General features: G+C 50.5%; 2 protein-coding genes and 1 pseudogene across 2 annotated transcripts in view; 2 read left to right on the top strand and 1 right to left on the bottom strand.

The window, feature by feature from the left end:
* Nucleotides 1-718: 718 nt before the first annotated feature.
* On the top strand, nucleotides 719-1,684 carry LOC147412882 (olfactory receptor 14C36-like). The gene has a single exon (XM_086480759.1). The coding sequence runs from the start codon at nucleotides 719-721 to the stop codon at nucleotides 1,682-1,684; it is 966 nt and encodes a 321-aa protein (XP_086336885.1).
* A 3,424-nt stretch (nucleotides 1,685-5,108) lies between these two features.
* On the top strand, nucleotides 5,109-6,307 carry LOC147412881 (uncharacterized; annotated as a pseudogene).
* Nucleotides 6,308-17,001: 10,694 nt separating this feature from the next.
* Nucleotides 17,002-25,305, bottom strand: part of LOC147412879 (olfactory receptor 14A16-like) — an 83,125-nt gene continuing 74,821 nt past the window's right edge. Inside the window, exon 4 of the mRNA XM_086480758.1 lies at nucleotides 17,002-17,645. Within this exon, the coding sequence (XP_086336884.1) occupies nucleotides 17,002-17,645 (644 nt within the window). The remainder of the gene's footprint in view (nucleotides 17,646-25,305) is intronic.

Genomic DNA, 25,305 nt, shown 5'->3' with positions numbered 1-25,305 from the left:
ACTGAACGTTGGGGACTTTGGATAATGTAGAGTACAGTAACCTGAAACAAGGTGAGTCTCTCTTTAGGAGATGCTGGGCATTGTCTTTTGGGCACCTGAGCATCTCCCTGGGCTGAAGAGCTTGAAGTGCCCTTCCCCCATGCTGGGAGCACTTCAGCAGCGGGGATGGGAACCTAGTGACAGCCCCATTCTCCCCCACAGGCACGCTGCTCTTATCACGTCTGGAGAGAGCCTGGAGATGGAAAATGATGGTGAGAAATATTCTCTCTCAGCCTACAGTGATTCCTTCCCAGACTTTGCTGTTCAGGAGAGCAGAGTTGGAAGGGCTGGGTCCCTCCCTGGGCTCTTCCCTCTCAGACACAGCAGGTCTGGGTGCTGACTCCATCACACTGCAATAAATAGGGACAATTGTCACACGGTCACCGAGGCAAATACCTCTCACTCAAGTGAAGCACCCATTGCCAGGAACAGCTATTGAATGCAGGGGCTGTTTGACACCACTGCAATAGCACAGGTCTGACTTCTCTGGAGCCCATGGGTAGAGTCCCTGCTCGTCAATCCTGACCTCACAAAAAGGGACTGTCTGAAGTTCCCTCAAAAATGAAGCCATTGTGGGAGATATCTATGGGAAACGGAATAAGATTGGCTCAGCGAAATCTGCCCTCACTTATCAATGACTTTTCCTCTTTCAGCAGTCCCTCATTCCTGCAATTAAATAATGTCCAATGCCAGCTCCATCAACCAATTCCTCCTGGTGGCATTTGCAGACAGACGGGAGTTGCAGCTCTTGACCTTCGGGCTCTTCCTGGCTATGTATCTGGCTGCCCTCCTGGGCAATGGCCTCATCATCACCACTGTAGCCTGCGACCCCCACCTCCACACCCCCATGTACTTCTTCCTCCTCAACCTCTCCCTGCTCGACCTGGGCTGCCTCTCCACCACTCTCCCCAAAGCCATGGCCAATGCCCTCTGGAACACCAGGGCCATCTCCTACACGGGATGTGCTGCCCAGGTCTTTCTCAATCTCTTTTTTATTGCAGCAGAATATTTTCTTCTCACCGTCATGGCCTACGACCGCTACGTGGCCATCTGCAAACCCCTGCACTACGGGACCCTCCTGGGCAGCAGAGCTTGTGTCCACATGGCAGCAGCTGCCTGGGGCACTGCTTTTCCCTATGCTGTGCTGCACACGGCCAATACATTTTCACTGCCCCTCTGCCAAGGCAATGCTGTGGACCAGTTCTTCTGTGAAATCCCCCAGATCCTCAAGCTCTCCTGCTCAGACACCTACCTCAGGGAGGCTGGGGTACTTGTGGTCAGTGTCTGTTTATCCTTTGGTTGTTTTGTGTTCATTGTGGTGTCCTACGTGCAGATCTTCAGGGCCGTGCTGAGGATCCCCTCAGAGCAGGGACGCCACAAAGCCTTTTCCACCTGCCTCCCTCACCTGGCCGTGGTCTCCCTCTTTATCAGCACTGGCATGTTTGCCTACCTGAAGCCCCCCTCCATCTCCTCCCCATCCCAGAATCTGGTGATGGCAGTTCTGTACTCGGTGGTGCCTCCAGCAGTGAACCCCCTCATCTACAGCATGAGGAACCAGGAGCTCAAGGACGCCCTGAGGAAACTGATGACTGGTTGCTTTGCAGAAGCAGCAATGAACTGCCCATCTTCCCCTGCATATTACTAGTAATGGAACTCATTACCATCCCAGTCTGTCTCTGGTGGGTTGTTTCCTTTGCTTTCTTGGCGTTTTAGTTTTTCTAGGTGGACAGATTATTAAATCTGCATTAAATTAAGGTCCAAGAAAATGTTATCATTCTTTGTCCTATTTCTATGTCAGTGTCTGCCTGTTTTGTGTGCCACACAGACTTTGTGCAAATAAAGAGCTGTGCTCTCTGTGTTTTCAAATCAAATAAAGGACCCTGCACCGACTTGTTTGTCTGAGTTCCTTTCTCCAAGATCTTCTGTGGAGTTGCGGGGGCAGCGTCTGTGTGCTGAGGTGGAGGGGACAGCAGCCACCCTGAGCTGGGTCTGCCTCTCATCCTCACCAGTACGGCCCTGGCCACCACAGCCCACTTGCTCTGCAGAGCAGCACCAGCAGTTCAGGGTCTGTGGGGAGCCTGGGGAGGGGTTGCAGGAATGGCCGTCCAGGTCAGCAGAGATGAGCTCTGTAGGGAAAAGTCTCTGTGGGGAGATGGGATGTCCCGGGAGAAGAGCAGGGCACCGTGTGTGTGTGTGCAGGGGGGACATGGAAAGAGAAACCCTTTGGTGTGGGTGTCAGCTCGGGTCAGGCTGCCCTTTCCCTGGGGCAAAAGGACCTTCCTGAGGATCCTCAAGGCCAGTTGTCTCTTGCTGCCCTGGGGAGCAAGTTTGGCACATGGGTCTGCAAGCGGCCCGGGGTGGGGATCTCCTCAGCATGCTGGCTGGATGAACATTGTCAGTGGCCTGTTTCCTGCTGTGGGACCAGTCCCAGCAGGGCTGCTTTGCTGGGCTTGACTGGGGAGAGGCCATGAATGTGTCAAGATTCAGGAGGGGCTGGGCTGGCTGGGCTGGCAAGTGCCCTCGAGAGGAAATACCAGTGAGCAGCTCAAGTGTGTGAGTGTGCAGGTTTGGAGGACACAGCAGTGACCTGCACAGTCAGCCTTCTGCTCTGGGACATGAAGGACACACAGAGCTGGGTCTGGTGTGTGCCTGTGCTCCCTGGACACCCCGGGTGAGCTGCCCCAGGCCCATCCTCACAGAGCAGCCAATAACAACCACCATGTCCAGCACTGGCCTCTCACCCCAGCTCACAGAGATTGCTTGTCCCTCCACAGAGGGACACCAAAGGACTAGGTCAGAAGTCCATGTTTGCATTGTACAGAGCAGACGTAAGCATCCCCATCGTGTGCATGTGGGGAGGTGATCCCGAGCAAGCACAAGGGCCATCAGCTCTTCTTAGGGGTGCCATGAAGGCCTGTGAGACAAGCAGTGCCTTGAGGTCACTTCCCGTTGAGCGTAACGTCCCCTGGGAAACACCTGAATGCAGCCCTGGGATGGGATCCTTGAACCAAGATCAGAAGTAGCGCCCTGGCTTGTGAAGGTGTTTTTGAGGCAACTGCTGTCTGAGTATGGGATAGTGAATGAAAGGCCATGTGGCTTGTAGAGGTGCTTGTGTTGTCCTATTTCCATGCAGATGTGAGTGGGCGGGAGGAGGCAGCTGGGTTGTGCAGGTGCTTTGTGGAGTCACGTGTTGCTGAGGAGCTCTTAGGGCAGAAGGAAGCTTCTTGTCTGTGCAAGTTCTTGTGATGTCGTGGTTGGGTGAAGAGGGATGAGGCCAGGGGCCATCCTCTGGTTTTTGCAGATCCCTGTGATGTCATAGGAGCCTGAGAAACTGATAGGGGAGAAGGAGGCACTTGGCTTGTTCACAATCTTGTGATGTCCCACGTCCCTGAGTGGCTGATAGGGCTGGAGCAGGAGCCTTCTCTGTGCAGCTGCTGAAGGTGTCACAAGTGCCTGGTAGCTGATAGGGCAGCTTGTGCCTCGTGCAGGTGCCTGTGATGTTACACGTGGGTGAGTAGGTGACAGGGCTGAAACATGGACCAGGCTTGTAGAGCTATGTTAAAGGAGAGCCCAGCCCCTAGGTTCTGTCCCCGAGTCGGTTCATTCCAGCTCGAGCTGGGCTCCTCCCAAGAAGGACCCCCTTGGTTCTTTTCCTGTGCTTTTTAATGCCTCACAGTCTGTTACAGGAGCTGTTCATGTAGCTGTTCACCTGACACGTGTGTGTCTTGTCCAAACAAATTGTTTAATTGTTACTTCTCCTTTTCAGTGATTGCGTTTGGGTGCAGGCACCTTTACCTTCTTACACAGTTTCATAATCTTTGGTTCCATCTGCAGCTGGATCTCTGCTTTCTTCTGCTGACTCCAGCTAGAATGGTCTCTTTCTTCGTTTCCAGAATTATAGTTTCTTTTCCTTTGGTCAAACAGTCGCTCTAATTCATATTTCCAGGCCTACCACCTTCATTAATATCACTTATACAATTTCAGTATGTGGGTGAAGTTACGGTTTGTCAGTCACACAAAACTGCTGGCCATTCTTCCTGGGCTAAGAAAGAGTTCAGCCTGAGTTCACTGTGTGGCTGGGTTGCAGCCTGCGACCTAAGGCTGCAGCAATGTAGGCACTCATGGTAGCGATGTTAGTGAGTAACGCTGGCCAAGGACATGACTGGAAAGGGCAAGGTTAAGATCCCTTCAGTTCTCAACAAGCTGCTTGTGATGTCACATGATCCCAAGCAGGGTACAGGGCCAGAGGTGTCCCCTGGCATGTGCATCTCCTTGTAATGACCCTGATGGCACTGTAGCTAGTAGGGCAGGAGCAAGCTCATGGTTTGTGCAGGTGCCTGTGATGCCCTAGGTGGCTGAGCCCCGTCTCCTGCCAGGTTCTGGCCTGGCCGATGTGAACAGCTCCCGTCACGCAGCTCCTCCTGCCCAGGGCTGTAGCTGGATCACAGTGTGAGAATTAGGACCGCTGAACTTTATGTTTGTCTCAAACTTCGTACCTTGTGGTTTTGGAGAGGAAGTAGACTCAAGTCGCCATAGCGACAGACGTGGTAGGACCCTGGGCTAGACGACATGGCTTCCCGGAAACACCTTTTTTTGTCGCTATGCAATAACAGCTAAAGGCATGAATTTGTTCAGCTGATGTGCTATAGCTCGCATCTGTGTAATGGAGGTTGCATAGACTGCCAGCTCGTGATCGGCGCGTGGAAGCAAAACGCCGCTGTTGGATTGGATCTCACTGCTTGACCCCAACACATCACATCGGATTGGTGTGGGACTATGGTCCAAAAAGGACCCTCGGTAGCCTCTGGAGTGAAGTAAAAAGAGAACAAGTGGAGCAGAATGAAGAGGAGCAAAGAGGAGTGGAGCGGAGACCTGCCTGCCTGCCTGCCTGCCTGGACCTGCCCACTGCTGGTTGTGTATTGTCTAATACCACCTTGGCAAATAGACATTGTTCTGGCCTTTGTCAGACGTGTAGAAGTTTGACCTTTTGGGGCTGTTAAGAGAGCAAATAGTAGAAGTTAAGTCCACCCGAATCGTAACTCCCAGACCCATGTCTGAACCCATAAGACATGCCAGAAACACAGGAACGTCGGGTGTTACTGAAGTATTTGGAAAAGCAAAAGTCAAAACCATCTTCTTCTGGCTTAGAATGGGCTCAAAAGAATTGGTTTAATCCTTCAGCAGTGACAGATCGGATGATATGTTTACAAAATGCAGCCCGTGTGCGGGCAGGAAAAGGGAAAGGAATGTTATGTGCTGGATTAGGTGCTGCTTTCATTGCAGCAGTTGAGGAAAAGGAACAAAACCATATGGCAGAAACCCAGTTGATTCAGTCTCAACAAGGTTTGATCAAAACATTACAGTGTCAATTAGAAGAAGTGAGGTCTCAAGTGGCTCTGCTGAGACAGGAATTAATTAATCGACTCTTAGCAGACACGGATGACCCCGACGCCATTGCGGCGACCAAAAAGAAAGCCGAGGGGGTCACCCCTCTGCCGACTTATCCCCAAGCTGAGTTGTTTCAATTGAAAGAAAGGTTGGACAAATTAGAAGTCCTGTTGAGACCACTGATTAAGAGTGACTGTATCTGTGATGGAGAGGACGATGTGCCTCAGGTCATGACTAAAGAAGTGCCATTTACGGCCACTGCATTGGCAAAACTCAAAAAAGATTATGGCCACATGTCAAAGGAATCGGAAACAGAATATGTGTGGAGGGTCTCTCTAACCAGGGGAGACCAGATCTTATTGACAGAAAAGGAAGCTGAGGGATATTGGGGACCTGGAGTGTTTTTGACTACAGGGAACTGTAGGGCTCCCTGGTCCCTGACTCAGCAGGTTACTTACTGGGCAGGAGGTCTCAATCCGTTAGAACGAGGAGATCCACTGGCAATCATAGGATCTACAGATCAATTAGTAGAGAGTGTTCAAAAAGCAGCTTGTCTGCTAATGATGTGTGATAGGGCATTAAAACTTAATCAGGAGTCACCCATGATGATTCCTGTGGACCCAGAGAGGATGACCCCTCTCATCCGAGGGCTCCCAGACTCCCTGAAGGCCATGGGAATTCAATTGCAAGGCCAACTGAGAGCCACGCAAGTGATGACCGAGTCGCAGTGGCACTGGAACGAACAGTCACCCCAGATCGCAAACATCCTGGTAGGTAAGTATGGACTTGGGGAGAGGTTGCTCAAGAATTAATTAATTAGGGAAGGAAATACAGCCCTGTGCCGAGCCACCCCAAACAAGAATCTAAGGGAATCAGGTGAACCGAGGAGGTACCCATTTGGAGAGAAACCCCAGGAAAAGTCTCTAACCTGGACAGTGAGCGACAAAGAAAGAGGGTCGATTTGTGGATGGAAGGGCTGAAAAAAGGGATACCTAGAGGAATAATGGACAAACAACCCACTAGAGCCTTAGAAATATTGGTACCAAATTGGACTAAAGAAAAGCCCAGCACCCTCTCTGCACCCCCTTTCCCGAGTCACACCTGCAAGACCAAGGAGGCATAACACGAGCAGCAGGGAAATGATCTTCTCCTCCCCCTGTAAGTGAGGCAGGGGGAGGAGGGTGGCAATATTTAAGGAGGCTCACTGAAAATGAAAAGGGTGATTCGATGATTACTTGTGCAATTGGACCCAAGTGTCTCACCACTACCTTTTTGGTAGACACTGGAGCACAAATTTAGGCTCTAAAACTGGACGATGCCCGTCAATGTGGTATCACTCCCTCTCATAAACGTTTTTTTGTGGCTGATGTTTTTGGTAATATTCAAGCCCAATTGATGGCCCGGGTGAATCTTAAATTGCCTGGAGAAGACCACCTCACCCATATGGAAAAGGAATTCGGGTCTTTCCCAGTTAATTTTTTAGAATTCAGTGTACCGAAAGGCAAATCCTGGATCGATGATAGAGGGAGGAGTTGGACTTTTGGAGTGACATCTTTTGATATTTGACTGCTCCAGTCTGCACCCCTGCTCCCTCCTTCTAAACTGACTAATGTCAAACCCTATCCCCTTCCTTTGGGAGCAAGGGAAGGAATCATTCTTGTGTAACAGAACTAAAAGAACAAGGGATCGTACTGCCATCCCTCTCACCTTATAATTCTCCAGTATGGCCCGTGCGCAAACCAAATGGAAAGTGGAGGCTGAATGTGGATTATCAACATTTGAACGCCAATACGGGGCCTCTGACAGCAGCTGTACCTAAAATTGCAGAGTTAGTGTCCACCATACAAGAGCAGGCTCACCAAATATTGGCCACAACTGATGTAAAGGATATGTTTTTTATGGTGCCGCTGCAGGAAGAAGATCGTGCTCGGTTTGCTTTCACATGGGACGGACAGCAGTACACATTTACCCATCTTCCTCAAGGCTATAAGCCTTAAGTTGAGGCAGGCGATGGAAGCAGGCTTATGGTGATAGAAGGTTGCTGAGAAAGTGCCTGTGATGTGAGAGGTGGTTAAAACTGGTGTGGCAGGCACTGGAAACAGGCTTATGATGGAATCCTGCAGTGAAGGTGCTTGTGATGTCAGAGACATTGAAAAAAATGAATTGGTAGACGCTGGGAGCAGGCTTACTGTGGGGGAAAGCTACTGTAAAGGTACCTGTGATGTCACAGAAAGTTAAAATCTGGTGTGACAGTCACTGAAATCAGGCTTATGGTGCTAGAATCTTGCAGTGAACGTGCCTGTGATTTCAGAGGTTCTTTAAAATCTGGCAAGGCAGGCCCTGAACACAGGCTTATGCTGGTAGAATTTTGCTGTTAAGGTGGTTGAGATGTCACAGAGGCAGAAAATATGGTGTGGCAGTCACTGGAAGCAGACTTAAGGCTGTGGAAGTTTGCTGTGAAGGTGCCTGTGATGTCAGAGGAGGTTGAAAATGTGGTGTTGCAGGTGCTGGAAGGAGGTTTATACTGGTGGAAATTTTCTGTGAATGTTCTTGTTATGCAACAGGTAGTTGAAGAAATGTGTGAGGTGTTGGAATCAGGCTTCTGCTGGTGGAAGTTTGCTGTGAAGGTGCCTGTGATGTCACAGTGGTGGAAACTCTTGTGTGACCGTTTCTGGAAGCAGGGTTATGGTGGTGAAAGCTTGCGGCGATTGTGCCTGTGATGGCACAGGCAGTTTAATAATGTGATGTGGCAGGATCTGGACACAGGCCTGTGCTCATGGCATCTTGCCATGGCAGTGATTGTGATTGCACAGGTTGTTGGAAATCCAGCGTGGAAGGCACTGGAAGCAGGCTTATGGTGGTGGAAACTCACGGTGAAGGTGCCTGTGACGTCAGAGGTGGTGGGAAATCTGGTGTGGTAGATGTCATGGTCCACTCCGTGGACTCGTGTTGGTTCGTTTGCTGTGATCTTGAAGTGCAAATTTAAGGCAACCACGCCAAAGGGGTTTGCTTAAATCAAAGACTGAAACTTTATTTTTCACCAGTAAAGCGATGTGCGGTAGGTAAAAGGTCGAAACGAAAGGGAAAAAATTAAAAGTGAAAAGAGGACAGAGATCAATAGCTACCACCAGGGGTCCAAGGCGTCCCTATGGTCCCAGGTCCAGGCAGCGTCCCGCCAGTCCTAACGATCGTTGTGATCCTTGGTGGGGGAAGCTTCCAAAGTTCGGGTGCTGAGGAGCCATCGTTTATGCCAAGAAGCACCCCTGCTCCTCCTCTATATCTCCGCCTCTTCTTGGCTCCGTCGATGCTGATCAGTCTTTCATGACGGCAGTTATGCAGCCACCTGATCAGCTCAGGCTTGTTCCGCACCGGAGAACGGCACAGCACTCTTGGTGCCATGCAGCTCTCCCTCCCGGAGCGCTCGTACCGCATTCCAATCTCGGGATCAGCAACTGTGTCTCAGGCAGGCCGCTGCAGACTCATGTCAAGATGTTACTCTAAGTTTTGGGGTACCTTATTGTCTATATCCCTGACGACAAGGTTGAGACAATGCTGTTCTTCAAACCGATTCTTACACCACCCCATGGCTCAGCATTGTCGTCAGGACCACATGATGGTGGCATAGTTCTCAAAGAGAGCCAGAGAGAGAGAGAGAAAGAGTAACAATGATAATAATACAAAATCAAATTGTTTCACCAAAAAAATTGCCTTACCAGAAATTATTATTTTATCAAACAGTTTATAGAAGAAATTAACGGGTTTAAGCCTGCAATGATTTTATGTCCTCTTCTCACGCGATCCGCCTGGTGTCAACAGACTTAGGGATGTCCACGTTGGATGGGACATTAAGCAGATCATGTGCGTTAAGTACGGATGCCAATCGTGTCAACCGATTTGTCATTCTCCAATTTATGACCTAGAGTGTTGTTGACAATACAAAACTGATTGAAAACCAATATTGTTGAGGACAATGATGGGGTGACGCAACTTGTTGAGGACGCCTGTAGCAGTAGGTGACCATCTGAAAAGCGTGTCCCACCATTTGTGTTCTGCATCCCTTTTCACCCTTTCCATAACACGGTGTATTTCTTCCACATTGTGATGGACAGTTATCAAGGTTTTGTGCCCGTTTTCCCTGACCTTTTCCAAAATCTCGATCAAATCCTGGTTTTGTAGCAATTGCCTGTCCAAAGCGAGATTCATCCCAATGGATGTAGGCAGCAGTTTGTGAATCAGTGTGTAATTGGATTGCAAGTGTTGGTGGGATGTGGCTGGGGCTAGATAAGAAAAGTCACATCCAGTGATTTTAGTAAAATCACAAACACAGAAATTTGAACCATTCCTACTATCCACAACTACCCCATCTACGGATACAGACTCACAAGCAGTCCTCAAGCAGGCACAGCCTTTGCCAATACACCCAGGTACAGTTTCAGGAGATCCATCTGGACGAATCTCAAAATGACAAATATTTTGTTCAGTGTCCAAACAGATGTGCTCAGCTCGGACTGCAGTACTCTCACAGATGAGCCCTTGTTGTTCTCGTACAATACAAGACTCCAAATCAACCGTTTGCCATTTCTCATCCACCTTTCGGGCCCAGACTTTATGCTCAATAGGATAAAGTGCAGCTCCGTTGTGGTTCAATCCTAATGCAATGACAGGATGAATCAAGTATATTGACGCACTGTGTACGGTTAGCACAAATGTTGTGGTGGTTTGTGACAGGGTCATAAGTGAGGTTTACCAGATTCCACCAGGATTGGTGTTCCTTCTTGAAGTCAGTGGCACTGTCCTAAATTATTTTCCGAATTCAGTGGGGAGAGTGCCTTCTTCACCTTCTCTTATGATTGAGGCGGCTACCTATTGCATCCACAGTTGAGCCTGGATACAACTGAGAGCCAAAGAGAGGTCGTTTTGGACAACACCAAGTGCGTCCACAATCATTTTGTGGCCCTTTGCATTCACCTTTTCCCATGTTGGTAATATTTTTGATAACAGTCATTGGTTAGTTCCTAAAGCCAACAGGGAAGATCATAAAGGCCATTGCAATTTGGCCAGATCACTAGTCGTGGTAGCTGATTTCTTCATGAACACCTCTGAATCGATACTATTCAGAACTCCCAATTCTGTTCCCAAAACACCAGTTAGGTCTCTCTGTGTTTGTCTCCTGGAAGGAGCTTGTTTTTGCAGCCAGGTTGCCCACCCCTCGTAAGAAGTGTTTAGGAAAGGTGAGCAAGCTGGCTGAATTTCTGAGACGTTATTTTGCATCAGCAACTCAACTTGTTTAAGAGACCACACCGGATTGAACAACGTTGGTTGCTAGCCCGTATTCCTGATCACATACGGTCCAATTCCAAAGATTTTTGGACTAATCACAACAATTGGTTGGGCGGTAGGTATTACAACATCTATTTTAAGTTCCCCCCAGTATCTTGTATTGGTTTTGCCACACATGTTCTTATGGGAGTGCTGTGCAGCAGTCAAGTTTAGCCAGCAACCTTGGTTTTGATTTTTACATGACAAAATAGGGCCATGCAGTTCAATTCCATAAATGTTTCTGGGTTCGATGAGGGATTTAGTCATCAATACCTGCATTGTGTTGTGATGTCGTCACCCTATACCACCATAAAAGAGGGTATAACTTCACTTTTGTCAGCCAGTGTGAAGACGGTATCTATGCCATGGTGTGTGACTACTGCAACAAGCATCACTGGAGGCTCAGTTACAGCATTTATTTTGAAGTTGAATGTTAGGCCCAATAGGCCTGACCGGTTTGCCGGATTACTGTGCCAATTACACACTCCACAGACAGGCTTGGTCAAAGTGAAGTTGTACCAACGATCCCCTTGCTCATTAATACAGGATTTGGTGATTTCCCCATTGTCAGTACTTGGGTCTAAGGTGAAGTTACCGACAGACTTTTGTAAGCAACGCATGATGAGAGAAACTTGTTTGTTGCATTTCCACTCTGTAGCAGGACAGAGTTTGGCTGTGATGCTGGGGTGAATTTGGGTTGTTGAATCTAGATCCAAAAGATTTCCAGAAATTACAATTGAGGAGGCTTTTTCATAGAGAAATTTTCCACTTTTCTGCGTCTTATCTGTATCTTTTCTCCAATTGTTCCAGTCAGGGCATGAACCTGGTCTTTTCTGTCCCACTCCCATTCATTTAAGTGGTACACCTCAGTGTCATGCATTACCACAGCATCTAAGGTTGGGAGGCGGTCCTTGGGATAGTACGCTAGAGTGCTGGTGGACTTGACAATAGCTTGGGACCATGGCCATTCTGCATTCTTTTGGTTACAGGTTAGTGGTAGGATGCAGAAAACTATAACCCGTCCAATCATTAGTCCAATTAAACGATCAGTCTTTCTAAAATTTAGCCCTCCAAATTATCATCCACAAGGAGTTCATCCTGTTCTGAGTGTCCATCGGAGTTCTCCTGCAACAATGAAACACCAGAGCTTTCCTCTCAGAGGCAGAAAGTTAAAATGATGGAACTATCCAGTGAGTATGTATCCAATGTTCCTTTCCCAGGGCATCGGAGGCTACCCGTGTATATGCACTTAGTGGGGCTTTTAGCACGAGTGGTACGCTTCGCATGATGGGAAGTTCCACCAGTAAAGGCCGTCCTGGGAAGTGAGCTGGATTCTTAGAGTCCTTTGTTTCCTTTGATAAGGGAACCAAAGAAGGAGCCTTTGGGCAAAAGGCGGTGATTTTGGGGCAACCATTTACCCCTCATCTGTCATTTACTCCTTTAATTGCTTCCCACCGAGGACGGACATTGCAATTTCTCCTTTGTGGTTTCAAAAGCCATTTCAAGAGACCATTAGTTCTTTTTGCAATCTTATTGGCTGGTGGGTAATATGGGGTGTGAAAGGTCCATTTAATCCCTTCACTTCCTGCCCAATCATGTAAACTCTGGTGGTGAAATGGGAACCGTTATCAAATTGTATTTCTTGGGGTTTTGGAAAAGCTCCAAACCATTCTCGCAATGCCTTCACAATGTTTTCTCACATAGCCTTGTTAAAGGCTTCTGCTTGAGCTAGTCCTGATGCTATTTCCACTCCCACCAGCACAAAATGTTTTCCTTCTGATTTCTTAAAGGGGCCGATATAACCCACCTGCCAGGCATCCCACAAGCCTCTACCCTCCCACAAATGCAGAGGGTCACCCTCTAAAGGGTGCCTTTTTAGCCGTGTATGACATTGTTCCCAGGCAATGTGCAGGTTTTACACATTTCTGTGGTGACAGGCCAGCCTCGGGCAAGGGCTTCATGATACAAGTCTTTAGCCCCTGTGTGTTTGTGCTTTACATGCAACCATTCTAACAGGCGTTCCCAATCCTCTGTCATTTGGTCTGTTTGCACAGGGGCTAGCCTTGCTACCTCATCACCTCTGTTCTTCCACTCCCCCGCTGAACCCCCATCTCCCTGATGAGAAGCTCCCCATCCCACAGCAAAATTCCCTCGGCTTGCAGTGCTTAAGAGGTCTTGTCATCTTTCCTTTTGCAACACTGGAACTCTGTTAATCTCCCATTCATTCTGCTCCCAGAAAGGAAGCCATTCCGTACATCCCTTAAAGACAGCATAGGGATTGGTATAAACATGGACAGGAGAAGGAGTTTGTGCTTCATGCTGGAAAACGCTCCACACTGCCATTAATTCACCTACTTGGGCACTGCCCTTTCCCTCTGCTACAATCCGTTGCTCGGAGGAGGTATGGAGTGCCACTGCCCGATATCTCCACGCTTTTCCTTCTCTCTTGGCAGAAGCGTCAGTGAACAAGCACTTACTGACTGATCATGGGAGAAAGGAGAGGCCACCCGAATGACTGAGGCAGGTTTATCTTGGCTGCCGTCCCGGCTCTCCAGTTCTTCTGTAGTCAGTTTTTTTAAAGCTCTTTCGATCCCTGAGAAAATGTTACAATAGTGTTCGATCTGGGCATACCTCTTTTGAACCGAAAAGCTCTCTGGGCCACTCTGTCACAGGGGGAGGTCCCGGTAGTAACTGGTTTTATAACTCTAAACAGGCCTCTTAATACGATTGGTTGTTGTCGTGCGATTTTCCCTACTTCTACGAGAGCCAGGCTAACCACAAACAAACCTCTCTCCCAAGCACCATATCTCCTCTCAGCATCCTTAAATCTTCGTGAGTAAAATCCCACGTGCCGGGTTGGACCCTCAGGGCCACATTGCCATCTGTATATTGACAACCCTGACATGACGTACCTCCATTCCACCCAGAAAGGATCCGTAGGGTGGATAGGGCCGAGAGATTCTTCAAACTATGATATAGATTGGTGAGACCACACAGGCCTTTGGGGAGCCAAGAACAGTATTAGCATATAATTGCTGCGTCATTATCTCCAGACCCAAGACTTATCACCTACCCTTACTGAGAAGAACAAGTGTCCAACTAAGATAAGTGAAGCTCTCTTCTCCCAAAATCAACATCAGTACCTTCATTAAACAGAAACAGGAGTTGATGACTCCTGATGACTTTGCAGACATGAGTGATGGAACATCGGGATTAAGAGATAAACCACAAGAATGGTGCTGGCTGGTGATGCTGCAAGAGCCACAAAAATATGTTGAACTGTGTATATGGTTTCGATAATTAGTAGCACACATTAGCAGGTAGCTTGGTGATTCATATCATACCCTTGTAGCATAAGCTATAGAACCCCTAAAGAATAATCCAATAAACATAAGGAAAAACTTTCTCGCTGTGAGGGTGACAGAGCACTGGAACAGGCTGCCCAGAGAGGTGGTGGAGTCTCCTTCTCTGGAGACATTCAGAAGGCGCCTGGACACCTTCCTGTGTGACATTCTCTAAGTGGTCCTGCTCTGGCAGGGGGGTTGGACCAGATGATATTTCGAGGTCCCTTCCAACCCCAAACATTCTTTGATTCTGTGATTCTGTGAATGGAGTTCGATCCAGATGGTGACTGGTCACAAGCAGTGTCCCCCTGGGCTCAGTATTGGGACTGGTCTTGTTTAACATGTTTATTGATGAGCTGGACGAGGGGATCGAGTGCCCCCTCAGAGAGTTTGCAGATGGCATTAAATTGGGTGGGAGTGTTGATCTGCTGGAGGGTAGAGACCTCTGCAGAAGGATCTGGCCAGGCTGGATCAATGGGCTGAGATCAATTGCGTGAGGATTAACAAGGCCAAGTGCCCGAGTCCTGCTCTTGGGTCACAACAACCCCACGCAGCGCTACAGGCTGGGGATGAGTGTCTGGAAATCTGCCCGGCAGAAAAGGCCCTTGGGGTGCTGGTCGACAGGCGGCTGAACATGAGCCAGCAGTGTGCCCAGGTGGCCAAGAAGGCCAATAGCATTCTGGCCTGTATCAGAAAGAAGGTGGTCGGCAGAAGTGGGGAGGTGATCCTGCACCTTTACTCTGCACTGGTGAGGCCGCCCCTAGAATCCTGTGTGCAATTTTGGGCCCTTTACTGCAAGAAAGACATTGAGGTGCTAGAGCGTGTCCAGAGAAGGTGGTGAAGGGTCTGGAGAACAGGTCTTATGAGGAGCAGCTGAGGGAATTGGGGTGGTTTAGTCTGGAGAATAGGAGGCTGAGGGGAGACCTCATCGCTCTCTACAACTACCTGAGGGGAGGTTGTAGTGAACTGGGTGTTGGTATCTTCTCCCAAGTAACAAGCGGTAGGACAAGAGGAAATGGCCTCAAGTTTCTCCAGGGGAGGTTTAGTTTACAGGTGAGGAAAATTTTCTTTCCTGAAAGAGTGATCAAACATGGAACAGGCTGCCCAGGGAAGTGGTGGAGGTGTTCAAGACATAAGTTGATGTAGCACACAGGTCCGCACCGGGGGTCTGAGCCTGCTCAGGGGTGGAAGGCAGGGGGGAAAGAAGGGGAAGGGACAGGAGGGGAGGAGAGGGTAGGGGAGCTGCCATGGCTTTGCTCTGGATCAGCAAGGCTTTCCCAAAATTCGGGTCTGTCTGTTCTCCAGCCAAAGCCCTGGGCAGGAGGAGCAGCGTGGCAGGAGCTGTTCACATCGGCCAGGCCAGAACCTGGCAGAAGACGGGGCTCAGCCACCTAGGACATCACAGGCACCTGCACAAACCATGAGCTTGCTCCTGCCCTACTAGCTACAGTGCCACCAGGGTCATTACAAGGAGATGCACATGCCAGGGGACACCTCTGGCCCTCTACCCTGCTTGGGATCATGTGACATCACAACAACCTTGATGAGAGCTGAAGGGATCTTAAGAGCTCCTCGGCCACAAGTGACATCACAAGCACCTGCACAACCCAGCTGCCTCCTCCTGCCCACTCACATCTGCATGGAAACAGGACAACACAAGCACCTCTACAAGCCACATGGCCTTTCATCCACTATCCCATACTCAGACAGCAGTTGCCTCAAAAGCACCTTCACAAGCCAGGGCGCTACTTCTGATCTTGGTTCAAGGAAGCCCATCCCAGGGCTGCATTCAGGTGTTTCCCAGGGGTTGTTACTCTCAACGGGAAGTGACCTCAAGGCACTGTCTGTCTCACAGGCCTTCACAGAACCCCTAAGAACAGCTGATGGCCCTTGTACTTGCTCGGGATCACCTCCCCACATGCACACGATGGGGATGCTTACGTCTGCTCTGTACAATGCAAACATGAACTCCTGACCTAGTCCTTTGGTGTCCCTCTGTGGAGGGACAAGCAACCCCTGTGAGCTGAGGTGAGAGGCCAGTGCTGGAAATGGTGGCTGCTACTGGCTGCTCTGTGAGGATGGCCCTTGGGCAGCTCCCCCGGGTTGTCCATGGAGCACAGGCACAGACCAGACCCCGCTCTGCGTGTACTTCATGTCCCAGAGCAAGAAACAGAGGCCACAAACAGAGAACGTTCATCCAGTCGGCATGCTGAGGAGATCCCCACCGCGGGCACCTTGCAGACCCACGTGCCAAACTTGCTCCCCGGGATAGCAAGAGACAACTGGCCCGGGGGATCCTCAGGAAGGTCCTTTTGCCCCAGGGAAAGGGCAGCCTGACCTGAGCTGCCACCCACACCAAAGGGTTTTTCTTTCCATGTCCCCCCTGCGCACACACACGATGCCCTGCTCTTCTCCCGGGACATCCCATCTCCCCACAGAGACTTTTCCCTACAAAGCTCATCTCTGCTGACCTGGATGGCAATTCCTGCACCCCCTCCCCAGGCTCCCCACAGACCCTGAATGGTGGTGCTGCTCTGCAGAGCAAGTGGGCTGTGGTGGCCAGGGCCATGCTGGTGAGGCTGAGAGGCAGACCCAGCTCAGGGTGGCTACTGCCCCCTTCACCTCAGCACACAGACGCTGCCCCTGCAGCTCCAGAGAAGATCTGGGAGAAAGGAACTCAGACAAACAAGTCAGTGCAGGGTCCTTTATTTGGTTTAAACACACAGAGAGAACAGCTCCTTATTTACACAAAGTCTGTGGGGCACACAAGACAGGCAGATACTGACATAGAAACAAAATGTGAAATGACGGCATTTTTGTTGAAAACATTAATACAACAAACAATCTAAAACCAAAGAAACCGAACAAAACTACCTCCCAAAACTACTGCTGTGACAGTAATGACATTCCATTACGAGTAACATGCAGAAGATGGGCAGTTCCTTTTTGCTTCTGAAAAACAACAAGTAATCTGTTTCCTCAGGGCATCCTTGAGCTCCTGGTTCCTCATGCTGTAGATGAGGGGGTTCACAGCTGGAGGCACCACAGAATAGAGAACTGCCATCACCAGGTCCAGAGATGGAGAGGAGATGGAGGGGGGCTTCAGGTAGGCAAAAAAGCCAGTGCTGATAAACAGGGAGACCACGGCCAGGTGAGGGAGGCAGGTGGAAAAGGCTTTGTGGCGTCCCTGCTCCGAGGGGATCCTCAGCACGGCCCTGAAGATCTGCACGTAGGACACCACAATGAACACAAAACACCCAAAGCCTAAACAGACACTGACCACAAGTAGCCCAGCCTCCCTGAGGTAGGTGTCTGAGCAGGAGAGCTTGAGGATCTGGGGGATTTCACAGAAGAACTGGTCCACAGCATTGCCTTGGCAGAGGGGCAGTGAAAATGTATTGGCCGTGTGCAGCACAGCATGGAGAAACCCACTACCCCAGGCAGCTGCTGCCATGTGGACACAAGCTCTGCTGCCCAGGAGAGTCCCGTAGTGCAGGGGTTTGCAGATGGCCACGTAGCGGTCGTAGGCCATGATGGTGAGTAGGTAAAACTCTGCTGACATCAAAAAGAAAATGAAAAAGACCTGGGCAACACATCCCGAGTAGGAGATGGCCCTGGTGTTCCAGAGGGCATTGGCCATGGCTTTGGGGAGAGTGGTGGAGAGGGAGCCCAGGTCGAGGAGGGAGAGGTTGAGGAGGAAGAAGTACATGGGGGTGTGGAGGTGGGGGTCACAGGATACGGCGGTGATGATGAGTCCGTTGCCCAGGAGGGCAGCCAGGTAGATGCCCAGGAAGAGCCCGAAGGTCAAGAGCTGCAGATCCCGTGTGTCTGTGAATGTCAGGAGGAGGAACTGGGTGATGGAGCTGGCATTGGACATTATTTCACTGCAGCAATGGGAGACTGTTAAAAGATGAGAACACATTGACAAGTCAGGACAGATTCCTCTGAGTCAATCTTATGCCATTTCTCACAAATATCCCTCACTATCTCTTCTCTTTCTTTTGGGGGACCTTCGGTCAGTTCCTCTTTGTGAGATCAGGTTTGACGAGCAGGGGCTCTGTCCATGGGCTCCAGAGAAGTCAGACCTGTGCTATTGCAGTGGTGTCAAACAGCCCGTGCATTACATAGATGTTTCTGGCAATGAGTGCCTTCAGCTGAGTGAGTGGCTTTGGCCTCAGTGACCATGTGACAATTGTCCCTATTTACTCCTGTGCGATGGAGTCAGCACCCAGACCTGCTGTGTCTGAGAGGGAAGAGGCCAGGGAGGGACCCAGCCCTTCCAACTCTGCTCTCCTGAGCAGCAAAGTCTGTGTCAGAATCACTCACGGCTGACACAGAACGTTTCTCACCCCCATTTTCCATCTCCAGGCTATCTCCAGACGTGATAACAGCAGCGTGCCTGTGGGGGAGAATGGGGCTCTCACTAGGTTCCCATCTTCACCCCATGGATATTCTCAGGTGCCCGAAAAAAACTCCCAGTGGCCCATGAAGGGAGAGTCAGCTAGTTTCCATGTCCTACATACTGCATTGCCAACAGCCTCCCAAAATCTCTGCGTCAAATACATCTGAGATACCTCCCACTCCCCCCACAACTAAGAGCTTCTACAAGCAAGAAAAAGAGCAGCAGGAATTGGAGAAAAAAACACAAAGCAATACGCAATACCCTGATATTCTGCAAATGGGGAACAGGAGAGGAAGGCAGCTGGCACTCGGGAAAGCCTTCTCCTTACACAGCAGAGCACAGCACATCCACGTTGGTGACATCCCAGACCAGTTCCTCTCAGTCACTTTTATCTGCAGAAGGAAGAGGTTTATATGTCAGGAGAGATGCATCTTTGCTGGGGATCTCTCCTTCCATCCACAGATTCTCCCCACAGCTCCATGAGGAGCTACCAAGGCATGCTGAGTGCTGATCGTGGCTGATGACAGATTCCCTGCCCCAGGTCACAGCTCTCTGAGGTGAAGAGACAAAGCTTGGGAAGACAGCCCTGGGCACCCCTGGCTGCACACCCACCTTCACACCCCACAGCCATCCCCACCAGAAGGCAGCCGTCATGCCCTGTCCCTCTCACACTGCAGGAGGGAAGCCCTGCTCTGCAGCCCGGCTTCCTCTTCTCCATCACAGACAGATCCCAGAGGTTGGACACATTCAGCAGATCCTGCAAGGAGCCACCGACACATCACCCTGCACCCAGAGACTTACTGTGTCAGAGGCTGGGAAGAGTTCTCCTCCAGTGAGCTCTCGAACACCCTCCCCCTCTCCCCTGCCTTCAACCTCTCTCTGCCCCGCTCCTTTCTCCTTGGTGCCCACAGGCAGCCCCCTCAGCCCTGCTGCGCTTGGCAGAGCAGCTGCTGCTGGGCAGAGCTGTCTCCCTGCAGCTCTGCCTGCTTGCTAGGAGCTCTCTCTGTCCCAGGAGCCCAGCCCAGCTCAGCACCAGAGCAACAGCCCTAAACTTTTTAATGATCTCTCTGGTGGTTTTGGTGCCAAGTCCTTGAAACTCAGATACTGAGGGGAAGTTGAGGAAACCTCTCAAGGAGTCAAAGTCAGAGGCAAACTCCAAAGTTTCTTGGAGCACTAATGGGTTCCACTGAGGGAGGTTACTGACAAAGCCTCTCTGGGGGCTGATCGAAGGAGAAACCTGGAGGCAGTGAGGAGAGTAGGCAAAGGCAAGGTGAAGGTGGCTCTGATGCTGAGTAAACCTTCGTGTGCTTCATCAAGCAAAAGAAAGCCCTGACTCCCCAGCCCCTGCAAGGCAGACCCTGTCCCTCAGCCATTCCTCAGGGTTCTTCCTGGGGCAGGGTGATGTGGGGATGTGCAGTGCCAACGGCAGGGCCAAGGTCCTCTGCTTCTGGGTTTGTCTTGGGTGGGCTGAGGAGGCACTGAGGTGCTAGTGACATAAGGTGAAGGGGTCTTCTGGTAGGCCTTGGGGGTTGAGACAACAGCCCTAGCCAAAGGGAGAAAGACCTCGGCTCTCTTGGGGGTTTTTTGTCTTGCCAGATCCCTTGAGCGTCTCCACCACAGGATGTCCTACAGTGTCCCACACCTGCGCTTGCCATTGCACCGTGCAGATCAGACTGTCCCCAGGAGAGTCCTGAGCAACGTATGAGGGACATGTTCTCCCTTCTCAGAGGCTGGAGGTCAGGACCTGTAGCCTTCATGGAACACCCCCAGGTTTCCTCAGCATCAGAGCAACCTTGCCCTTGCCTTTGCCTGCTTGGGATGAAGGGAGCTCCTGGCAAGAGGGCAGTGCTGCCAAGAGCTCTGGAGTGTCCCTCTCCTCCCAGAATCACAGAACCAAGGAGGCTGGAAGGCAGCCAGCTGCCGCCTTTTCTGGGCTTCCCCTTCATCCTTGGTTTCAACCAGTAACTCCTTTCTCAGCCATGCCAGCCTCCTGCCACCTTTATGTGACTTCCAGCATGTCAAGGTGGAACATTCTGGATCATGAAGAGGAGATCCTTGAGCATCAAACACCTCTCTGCACCTGTCTTCTCTGGTGGCTGCAGCCTAAGGCATTTTTCCAAGGAGGTCCCTCAGAAGGTCAAATTCTGCTCTCCTGAAACCCTGTTTTTGCCTTCTTCAATTTTCTCCACATCCTCCAAACTACCTTTTTACTCTGAACATTTCCATTTGTAACCAGCCTTTCCTTGTTCATCCATGTTGTGGTTTAAACCCTACAAGATATGAGGCACCACCCTACAGCTTGCTCACCTCCCTCCCCCAACTCAGTGGGACAAGGGAAGAGGAAACGTAGAGTAAAAGCAAGAAAATTTAAGATGGTGATTTGAGGTCATTGGCCTGCTTGTGTCTCCTCCCAACCTCTTGCACCCTCACCCCTCTATTCACTGGTGCGGCACAGTCAAAACAGAGCAGGCCTTGAAGCTTTTCAAACACCATTCAGAAACAGCTAGAACATTCGTGTGTTCTCAGCATTATTTTAGTCACAAAACTGAGACATAGCACCATGGGAGCTTTCATGAAGAGAAGTAACTCCAGCCCAGCCAGGCCCAGTCCAATCTCCACCTATTATTCCATCCCATTTCTCTCATATTCAGGTCCCACACTCTCCAAACGTCCTTCTTCTACAACCACTCCCTTCCAATCATGGTATTTACAGACAGCAGTCCTTGCTTCAACTATGGGCCACCCCTCTCAAATGTCCATGAAATTGTCCATCAAGTGCCATCTGCTTTCATGTTGTCCATGATTTGGCTTCCATTTGGTATGGTGGTTACACAGGACAGGAAAGGGGTGTTGTGTGGAGTTTCTGGTCATGACAACTAGCTCAGGTTGGGTGAGGTTACTGGCTGGACGGTCAAGCACAGGGTGATGGTGAACAGAGTTCAATCCAGATGGTGACTGGTCACAAGTAGTATCTCCTAGGGCTCAGTATTTGGGCCGGTCTTGTTTAACTTCTTTATTGATGATCTGGATCAGGGGATCAACTACTCCCTCAGTGAGTTTGCTGTTGGCACTAAATTGGGTGTGTTGAACTGCTCAGGGCTAGAGAGGTTCCGCAGAGGGACCTGGACAGGCTGGATTAATGGGGTGAGGGCAATTGTAGGAGGTTCAACAAGGCCAAGTGCCCGAGTCCTGCTCGGGGTCACAACAACCCCACGCAGCACTACATGTTAGGGGATGAGTGGCTGGAAAACTGCCCGGCAGAAAAGGGCCTGGGGGTGCTGGTCGACAGCCAGCTGAACATGAGCCAGCAGTGTGCCCAGGTGGCCAAGAAGGCCAACAGCATCCTGGCCTGTATCAGCAATGGTGTGGCCAGCAGGAGCAGGGAGGCGATCGTGCCCTTTTGCTCAGTACTGGTGAGGCCGCACTTCAAATGCTGTGTGCAGTTTGGGGCCCTTCACTGCAAGAAAGACACTGAGGTGCTGGAGCGTGTCCAGAGAAGGGCAACGAAGGTGGTGAAGGGCCTGGACAACAGGTCTTGTGAGGAGCAGCTGAGGGAACGGGGGTTGCTCATTTCGGAGAAAATGAGGCTGAGGGAAGACCTCATCGCTCTTTAAAACTACCTGAGAGGAGGTTGTAGTGAGGTGGGAGTCAGTCTCTTCTCCCTAGTAAGAAGTCATAGGACAGGAGGAAATGGCATCAAGTTGCACCAGGGGAAGTTTAGGTTGGACATGAGGTAATATTTCTTTTCTGAAAGAGTGGTCAAACACTGGAACAGGCTGCCCAGGGAAGTGGTGGAGTCACCATCCCTGGAGGTGTTCAAAAAACACGATTCCATGATTCTATGATTGTTGCACTCGCCCAGATTTTTCAAACTCTCATTTAGGTGATATCTGCTGCAGTACTTGCTAAAATATACAACTAAAACTTGCTGTTGATATTAAACTGGGAGAAGTGGCTGACACACCAGAAGGCTGTGCTGATATTCAGCGAGACCTGGACAGGCTGGAGAGCTGGGCAGGGAGGAACTTCATGAGCTTCAATAACGGCAAGAGTAGGGTCCTGCACATGGGGAGTAATAACCCCCTGCACCAGTAGAGGCTGGGGGTTGACCTGCTGGAGAGCAGCTCTGCATAGAAAGACCTGGGAATTGTAATAGACAGCAAGTTAACCATGAGCCAGACGTGCCCTTGTGGCAAAAAAGACCAGTGGTATCCTGGGATGTGTGAAGAAGAGTGTGACCAGGGCCTCCAGAGGGCTCTTCCAACCCTCACCATTCTGTGATTCTGTGAGGAAAAAGAACTCTCCCTCAAAGGGTAGCCTTGTGGTGCAAGAGTTCCCCCAGAGGGTGTCAGGATCTGCCCACGGCTTTGTGTTTCAAGGAACAGGCACTGAGGGTGGAGAGACATCAGTAAAGGTCTAGAAATGCTGAGGGCAGAGCTGTGTGGGAAAGCAAGATGGGTGTGTGCAGCCGGCAAGGGAAGAGGTGCAGGCGTGGCAGAGTGCAGGACAGCCTGCAGCAGAGATGGCCGAGGGCTCTGGCAAGGCTCAAAGGCCCAACAGGAGCAAGGCCTTGGGCCCCTTGGCTATGGCAGTGGCCTCTGCCACCAAGGCCTCCCAGGCAGAACTTTCCGTTTCTCCTTCCCCGTTGCTTGGGGAAGCCGGGAGGGCTTGTCCAGTTTCCCTGCCTTTGGCACTGCTCCCCCTCACACCCCACTGCCCCCGGGAAGAGACCTGAGCCCCGTATGAGGGGCAGGATCTGCCTGCCCAGGGCCTGAGGGTCAGGGTTTGGACTTTCTGCTGGGTGACACAAAGCCAGGGTTTTCTCAGCACTCCAGCCCCCTGCACAGGGCCTTTGCCTACCTGCAAGCACAGCCTCCAGTTCTCTGCTCTAAGGAGTCCCTGGGGAGGCTGTGTCAGCAGTGGCCCTCAGTGGGGCCAATCAGTCCTTCAAGGGACTTTGGGGTTTGCTGCTGACTCTGGCGAATTGAGCAGTTTGCTCAGTCTCCTCTCAGGAGCTGAGATTCCTTTACTTAAGGCCAAATACTCCATAGGGCTCATTAAAAGACAGAAAGCCCTAAGGAGATATTTGTCTGTCTTTAATTTTCTTCAAGTCTTTAAGATTTCTACAGCTTATTGGAATCGTTTCACAATGTAGTTACAGACGAAAATTGAAAAGTGCACCTAATTAAAATTAATTTAAAAGTGTACTTTTATTTAATTTTCATTTTAGAGAAGAGGTGATAGTAGCATTCTGCAATTGATATCGATCCAGAGTGTCTCCTCAGCAGGTCTGGACAGCTAGGAACAGCAGTCCCTTGAGGTCTGACACTGTACGGACAGCTTTGCTCCTCACCTCCTCTACCTCCCCATTGCTGTCTTTGGCCAACGGGGATTTACCTCCTCTCTTACCTCACACTTCTCCACTCAAGTCTGCAGACAACTGTTACATCTCCATTGCACCATCTCCCACCTGCTTTCCTTAGAGAACTGCCTGCACACAGGCACAGAAGGACTTCTCCCACGGGCAAGCAAAGAAAAATAAAGCATGACCAAGTCTCATCAACAATAAAACACACTCCTCAACCCTATGCTAAGTACAAGGTTTCTCTAATGATGGCACCTTTCGACAAGGGATAATCCTGTAAGAAATGTCTTAGATCGATACATACACAAAGGTAGGTATAAACCTAATGAAAGAGCTGGCGAGAGAAAACTAGACTACTGAAATTCTTGTAGTCCCTGAACCTCAAAGCAGCTGCATTGGTGAGAGGTGTCTGAATGGACAAAGAGTAAATGAAGGAGAAAAATGGAGAATGATGGAAAAGGCCTTTGCGTGGGCAGTTGTCATCTGAAAAGGTGACTTTACAAATGGTCATTTTATCAGGACAGGTGAAAATCCATGAAAAGGCAGAGAAATCAAATACAGCGTGTGACAGGCAGAGTGGTGGTAATACAGGTACAGAGGAAGATCACCATGGCTTTGGCAAAGACCCAGCTGGCCCCTGGCCTCACACCTCCTCAGCCACCATGGCCATCCCAAGCCCCTGCACAACCCAGCTCCAAGCTCTTGCTCTCCCAACTCCCCAGGCACCTGGGACCTCAGCAGCAGCTGCAAACCCAGGGGCTGCCTCCTGGCCTCCCATTTCCTCATCCCCCTGCGACATCACAGGCACCTCCACTTGCCAGGACCTTGCTTCTGCCCTATCTCCTGCTCAGGCACAGGGGACATCCCCAGCAGCTGCCCATGCCGTGGTCCTGCTCCGCACCTCCTGGCTCCTCAGCCAAGAGGGGCTAGCCAGAAATGGGAAGAGATCCAGGACATGCTTCTGTCCTGTCCCCTCCTCAGCCATCACTGACATCCCCAGCAGCGGCACAAGCCTGCTGCACACTCCTGCCCTAGCAGCTCCTGAGCCATCAGGGACAGCAGGAGGAGCTGCACAAGGCAGGGGCTGCTCTTCACCTGTCACCTGTGCAGCCACCTATGACGTCACCCAGCACGACCCATTTAGCTTAGTGTCCTGTTTTAATGTGAAGCAAGAACAGCAGGGGTAGCACTGACCCAAATATTCTGAATTTTCCTACCACAACGGAACCTCAGAGCACTCCAGAGAGTCTGGCGGCTCTCAGCGACCCATGCAGTACTTTAGCCCTCCGGCAGCCTGTTCTGGGCAATAAAAGCCTTCATGTCTGAGCTGTGAGTGTAGTTTACTCACACGCACCTCACTCAAAAAACCAGAGGTGGGGAATGCTCCACTTGCACTTTTGACACTGACACTTATTTACGGAGCCCGTTACCACGTCTGCCCCAGCCAA

Source organism: Leptosomus discolor, unplaced genomic scaffold, assembly GCF_034619465.1.
Source record: "Leptosomus discolor isolate bLepDis1 unplaced genomic scaffold, bLepDis1.hap2 HAP2_SCAFFOLD_35, whole genome shotgun sequence".
Classification (NCBI taxonomy): domain Eukaryota; kingdom Metazoa; phylum Chordata; class Aves; order Leptosomiformes; family Leptosomidae; genus Leptosomus; species Leptosomus discolor.
Note: the sequence above shows the minus strand (reverse complement) of the source record. Positions and strands in the feature narration are given on the sequence as shown.